Source organism: Lactuca serriola, chromosome 2 (genome assembly GCF_051521515.1).
Source record: "Lactuca serriola cultivar US96UC23 chromosome 2, Lser_US96UC23_V15, whole genome shotgun sequence".
Classification (NCBI taxonomy): domain Eukaryota; kingdom Viridiplantae; phylum Streptophyta; class Magnoliopsida; order Asterales; family Asteraceae; genus Lactuca; species Lactuca serriola.
In genome coordinates this window covers 136,384,768-136,391,195 of record NC_136409.1, presented here as the reverse complement: position 1 = coordinate 136,391,195, position 6,428 = coordinate 136,384,768, and the positions used below count along the sequence as shown (strand labels likewise).

Below are 6,428 nucleotides of genomic sequence, written 5' to 3'. Positions count from 1 at the left end.
ATCTTCAAACCTTCCATCACATACACCTTCTATCTCCAAACACTCAATCAACAAACCTTCCATCACCACCATGTTATCGACCATCATTTGATCAACCAATTCACTCTCCCGCTAACTTCTACTTTCCTACAATGGCTCCGTAAATGTTTCCATTTAATCCCTTCTCTTCTCAACCAATGGGATTTTACCACAACCAATCTCAACCAACACATCGTCCGGATATGGATCTTGATCCGTTTGAAACGGTTCAAGAAACTCAATTCTTTTCTCAACCCCAACCACAAACTAACTTTCAATCTCAACCACGCTGCCTACTCGACGAGTCATCCGATTCTTCTGATGAAGGCCCCGTTGAAGATCCAGTTCAAGAATCCTTTCAAGATCCCGAAGTGGAACCACACACACAAAAAAAAGGAAAAGGGAGGGCTCCAAGTAGAGGGTGGACGGATGATGAAGAAAGGTCACTAGCTCAATCATGGCTAGATGTGTCGGAGGACCCGATCCACGGGAAAGACCAAGACTCAACAACCTTCAACCAAAAAGTTTGGAATAACTTTTGCAACCGCATGAATAAGAAGTACTGCAACCTTGACGCACTTTACTCGAAGTGGAGGAATGCCAACCGAGCCACAATGGAGTTCAATGGAATATACATGAACGCGATGAAAAATCCCCAAAGCGGTTCAATTGAGGTGGATGTTATGGCTAAGGTTCGAAAGATTTACAAGGCGAAAGTCGGAAAACCTTTTGGCAATGAATCGTTTTAGGGAGTTGTGAAGGGCAATCAAAAATGGTTAGATCTAAAAACTCCAGACGATTACGCGGGGATGTCCAAACGAACCAAAACTTCAGAGTCCATCCATAGTCAATCTTCTGATGCGCATATCGGAGGGATTGACCTCAACAACGACTGTCCTTATGAAGTTCCAACTCGTCCTATGGGACGAGACAAACCAAAAAGAAAGTTGAAAGGAGCACAAAGTTCGTCGACTGAAGCAGAGGAGATAAGAAAGTCAATCAAAGGGTTAGACGATAAGTTTGAGGGTTTTTTGGAAGTGAAAAAGTTAAAAGAAATGAACCGTGATAGAAAGGAAAATAATCGTGCATTACAACTTTACTTAACACCTATGGGAGATCAATTTTTCGAAGAGGAACGTCGGGTACTCGAGTTATTAACAACGCCAAGCGGGATCTCGCTAAAGATTACAATTGGGATTCAACTTTGGTGATTCAGCTTTGGTGTCATATGCATAGAATATATGCAGAGGATCAAATCACAAGGAATCAAATCACTCAATTTATATAAAACATTAACTCCAAGTCGTAGCAAAGCAAAACTATTCTTAACTCTTCAAACATTGAATCAATTTGTATCAAAGCAAAACTATTACTTCAATGTCGTCTTCGTCATCTTCATCGAACGATGTTCTTGATAGTGTAGTACAGTCGGTCGTCTCCGTACGTAACATGCTACAACAACGTCTTAACAACATTAAATCAAGCAATGTTCAACGTAAACAAAGAAGATATATTCAAAGATAGCGTGAAGCGGCCCATCAACGTCTCATGCAAGATTATTTTGACGAGAATGCTCTCTTTGAAGGATATTATTTCCACAGACGATTTCGGATGCATAAAGATTTGTTTATGCGTATTGTAGAAGGTGTGACTTCAGTGTCAGTGTATATGCAGCAACGCGCAGACACAAGAGGTACATTAGGCTTTGATCCAATTCAAAAATGTACTGTTGTATTTCGTATGTTAGCATATGCCACCCCCCCTATGCACTATCCGAGAGTTTTAGAATGTCCGCACATACTGCCCGAGAAAGTCTTCATGAATTTTGCATAGCTGTCATATCTTTGTATGGTCCACGATATTTGTGTCGGCCTACTGCTTGTGACATACAACAATTGTATGTTCATCATGGAAATGTGCATGGTTTGCATGGGATGTTAGGAAGTTTTGATTGCATGCACTGGAGATGGAATGCGTGTCCTAATGCATATCAAGGGCAATACACAAAGGGCAATTATCATTATCTCACGGTTGTACTTGAAGCTGTAACCTCACAGGATTTGTGGATCTGGCATGCTCGGTAGTGCCGGTTCGCTTAATGACATTAATATTCTCAATAATTCACTAATATTCAACAAGGTGTAGGACGGTACTGCACCAGATTCATCATTTGTACTCCGAGGAACAGAATACAAATTTGGGTACTATCTTGTGGATGGGATCTATCCTGGCCTTTCTGTTTTTGTTAAAAGTTTTTCATGTTCCAATGACCATCAGAGGACCAATTTAAGAGAGTCCAAGAAAAAGCAAGAAAAGATATCGAACGAGCCTTTGGAGCAATTAAAAAGCGTTGGCAGATAGTTGCAAAACCATACATGTTTCGTGATATTTCTAATATGACAGAGGTGATGTATACATGTGTCATATTGCATAATATGATAGTAGAACATGAAGGAAACGCCATATGTGTGTACGACGAGAATTAAATCATCCCAGAGACACAATCACTAGAATATGGTGGTCAATAATGGATACAAAGATTGAGGATAATTCAGAGTGCAGTAATCCATACCGATCTTTGCCGCCATTTGACCGATCATCTTTGGACGATAGACAATCTTGATCTAAATATGCCACCGGAAGACGAATTGGAAGGCCGGTATTCGGAGGAAGACTCGTTGCTTTAGTGTGTGTTTTTTTATGAAGTGAGTTTTAATAATTAAGTGTGTTTTTTTATGTATTAAATAATGTTTTAGGTCTTAAGTAGTATTAAATCGTGTTTTAAGTTATTGTAATCGTTTTTATTTAATATGAAGTGTTTGTCGTTAAAAATATATGTCATTAATTAAATAAAAAAATGTTTGTGTATTATATATATATATATATATATATATATATATATATATATATATATATATATATATATATATATATTATTTAATATTAAATAAAAAATATTTGTTTATTAAAATAAAGTAATTAAATTAAATTACCAAAAGAAAATACAAAAAATATATTTTATATAATATTAAATAAAAAATGTTTGTTTATTAAAATATAGTAATTAAATTAAATTAAAAAAAATAATAATAAAAAATTGAGTGCTAGGAATGTTATCACTCCTTACCAAATGTTAAGTTTAAATGTTAAAAAGAGAAAAATGAAGTGACATTTAAAATGTTGATGTGACAAGATGCTAAGAGTGTCACCACTCCCTTTAGCCTAATAAAAAAAAACATAATAAAACAAAGACAAGATTGATTGTTTGTATAGTGTTTGGTATAACCATAATAGAACAAGGGCACATCATCTAAAATGCATTTGACAAAGTTAAAAAATGAGCAAACAAGACGTTCAAATTACCATATTGATCTTATCAAAACAATCGAAACACAGTGATTCATTTTATCAATAAGCACCTTTAGAGGTGGAATCGGATCCAATGTGTTATAAGGGGGTCCATGGACCACACTTAAAAATGGATCCTAATAGGATCCAATGTGTTAATAAGGGGGGTCTCTGAACCCAACTTGAAAGTGGATCCTAACCCCTATTTTACTAAAACAACCTCTAAAAAACTTGTCTTTTGGTGATATTATCCCTTTTGGCACTTATTTTTCCTGAAAAAATCTATTTTTGTAATATATTTTCAACAGAAAAACCGCCCAAAAAATCTCAAAATTTCAGATTTTTTCTACTTTTAAAATTTTGTTTAACTTTTAAATAAGATGAATCCCAGTAATATTTTTTCCTGAGTCCGCCACTATACAAACAAAAACAGAAACTTGTGAGGATGCCATTTTCAGTTTCAAAATCAATGAAAAAAAGTCCGAGAGTTTGAGATTGCCAAAAAAATCATCAAGAATAGTTGGCGTTTTTTACAGTGTTAAAAACAAATAAAACTCTAGAGGGGTAAAATGGTCATTTTGGGGTCCTAACAGCTAGCCGCAACTACATGGTCATTTTTTTCATAAAACAAAAACAACTTTCTTAACAAAAATCTGTGCTTTTTCGGGTTGGTTATAATTATATATTCCAAGGAATGGTTAACTAATTTTAGGCTTAATTTTCCATATGATCAAACATGTAAAATACTTGATACATTTAACATATATTTGCATTTCAGTTCCATTATTCAATCATTTTAGAATCATTATAATTCTAGTTCAAAAACAATATCATACATATATCTACACTACAAGGGCCAAAACAGATCATGTTTTACAAAAGAAAGGCTGAAATCACCGAAGCCTTTGTTTTTGTGAACGTGTCATATAAGTGTCTTCAATGTATCTTGTAATTAATGAAATACCATAATGAGAAGCACTTGATGCAGCATAATATGATGTCACACTCAGCTGTGTGAAATTTGGAAGCCCATATCCTATAATATTAAATAAAAATGATAGATCAGCCAATTTGGTTGGTTGGAATCATGGAATGGAATGGAATCACATTCCTTCAGGAATGGCCAATTCCGATCCATCACACAAAACAAAAAGTTTTTTTTTTTTTAATTTGAGAACTGATTACATACCTCCTAATGCAGCACTTGCAGCAGAAAACATTAACAATGGAGGAACCTGTGGAAATAAGAGACTTGTGAGAATTTTAAAATTCCATAAAGAAAATTAAAAAGGAAAAATATTTAATTTGTAGAAGTATATACCCCTATAACAAATGGAAGCCACTTTGGCCCTTTGACATGTTTTTGGAGATAAGGCATTCCTGTGATAAAATTATGTTTGAGTCTGTATAAATTAAGTCAATCTTCATAAAATGTATAAAATATTATATACCTGTATTCAGACCATAAAAAGCACTCAGCATTCCACCTAAACCACAGCCAGCCTATCAAATCCAGAAGATTTGTTATATACAACTATTAAGTAACACTAAATAGTAATTTCATGAGAACTGTTGATATATAATGATAATAATAACTTTATCATTTGTCATAAGCTCACAAACTCCTCTATCATTTGTCATTTAGAACTAAATATTTCCATCAAAACTGGTAAATTGTTCATTTCTGAAAATCCATCATTCCTATCAGGAGAAGTTTGTTAGGATACAGCAAACTGCAACTCAATTTCAAAAAGTTTGTATGTAAACCCTAACGCCTAAATTAGGCAATCGGATGAAATGAAAATATCACATGTTGCATCTAAGCTTGAATCTAGTTTGTTTGATATAAGAACCAAATCTGGTATGTATAATCAAAACCTAAAATGTGTTCCTGATCAGTGATCAAAAACCAGAACTTCTCAGGAGCTTAATTTCGTAATTGAAAATCAATAAACAACGAGAATGGCTTAATTGTCATGATTCGCATATTAAAATCGAAAAATTGGAGCAAAATAGTGGTGATAAGTATTTACCACAGCGGTGGCGTCATGCAACACTGGAGTGATGGTCCATTCACCTTTGTCCTGCATCAATGAAAGCATAGCATGTGTATAAACCATAAATCAGCTCAAATTCAAAGGATAGAAAGAAAACTACATGATGAAATTGAATAAAATAATGAAAGTGGGATGAGATTAAGAAGACGATGAATCAACCGAACGCACCGAGTCTGAGTCGAGGAGGGAGAGACAACGAGGGCAGCGGGGAGTACCGAGGCCAGGATTGATGGTGGGCTCGTGATACAGATTTCCCGTTCGTAGCTTCTCTTCATACACCTCTCGAGTCCCCATTGAAATCACACAAACGTTCAGTTTCAGCGGAAACCTATCGGAGGAAAGTTCTGCTCTCCAGAATGTTGGAGGGTTGCTTGGACTTTGGAGTCGGTTTTCGTGCCTATGGACCGGACTGTGGCCCAAATTGTAGTCCAATTGGCTGATCATCCAAACTCCAAGGCCCAAATCTCCAATAACCTAATAACTTTGTGTTAGTTGGACTTCCGTATGGAGTCCAATAACCGTGGGAAAAAAACCGGTTCATGATTTGGAACCGGTTTGAAAACCGAAACCAATGGTTTGGGTGAAATAGGTTCGATTTAAAACTTATCTGTCGATTTATGTCGGTTTTTGGATTATAGAAATGAAACCGATTTGGGTGAAACTGATTTGAAAATACAGTTTACAAATTAGCTTTCGAACCTATAACAAATTGATTTTCATATAATAACAAAATATGGTTTTTATCCATTATTTTTTCAATTTGTTGTTATACAAGGTTTTAGAGGTTTCTCAAGACCGATTTTCACCTCTTTTATAAACCCAGATGCCCGTAGAATATTGTTTGAATCCTTTAAATGGTCCCAAATGCCCGGAAAATACTTAAGATCATAGCATTGCCATGGGTTTTAGGTATTTTTTTTGTTTCTTATCAACCATTTATATTACATTAAATTCAAACATCAAGTTTAAAGTCTAGTAGAAAAATAGGTTCACACGAACCGGTTT

At 35.1% G+C, this 6,428-nt stretch overlaps 1 protein-coding gene across 1 annotated transcript; it reads right to left on the bottom strand.

Moving 5' to 3' along the window:
- Positions 1-4,117: 4,117 nt before the first annotated feature.
- LOC145086836 (uncharacterized) lies at positions 4,118-5,794 on the bottom strand. Its single transcript, XM_079024672.1, has 6 exons — positions 5,592-5,794; positions 5,400-5,450; positions 4,818-4,869; positions 4,688-4,746; positions 4,556-4,601; positions 4,118-4,402 (listed from the first exon to the last, which is right to left on the bottom strand). The coding sequence occupies exons 1-6, from the start codon at positions 5,715-5,717 to the stop codon at positions 4,260-4,262; spliced, it is 477 nt and encodes a 158-aa protein (XP_078880798.1). The 5' UTR covers positions 5,718-5,794; the 3' UTR covers positions 4,118-4,259.
- Between the last annotated feature and the right edge of the window lie 634 nt (positions 5,795-6,428).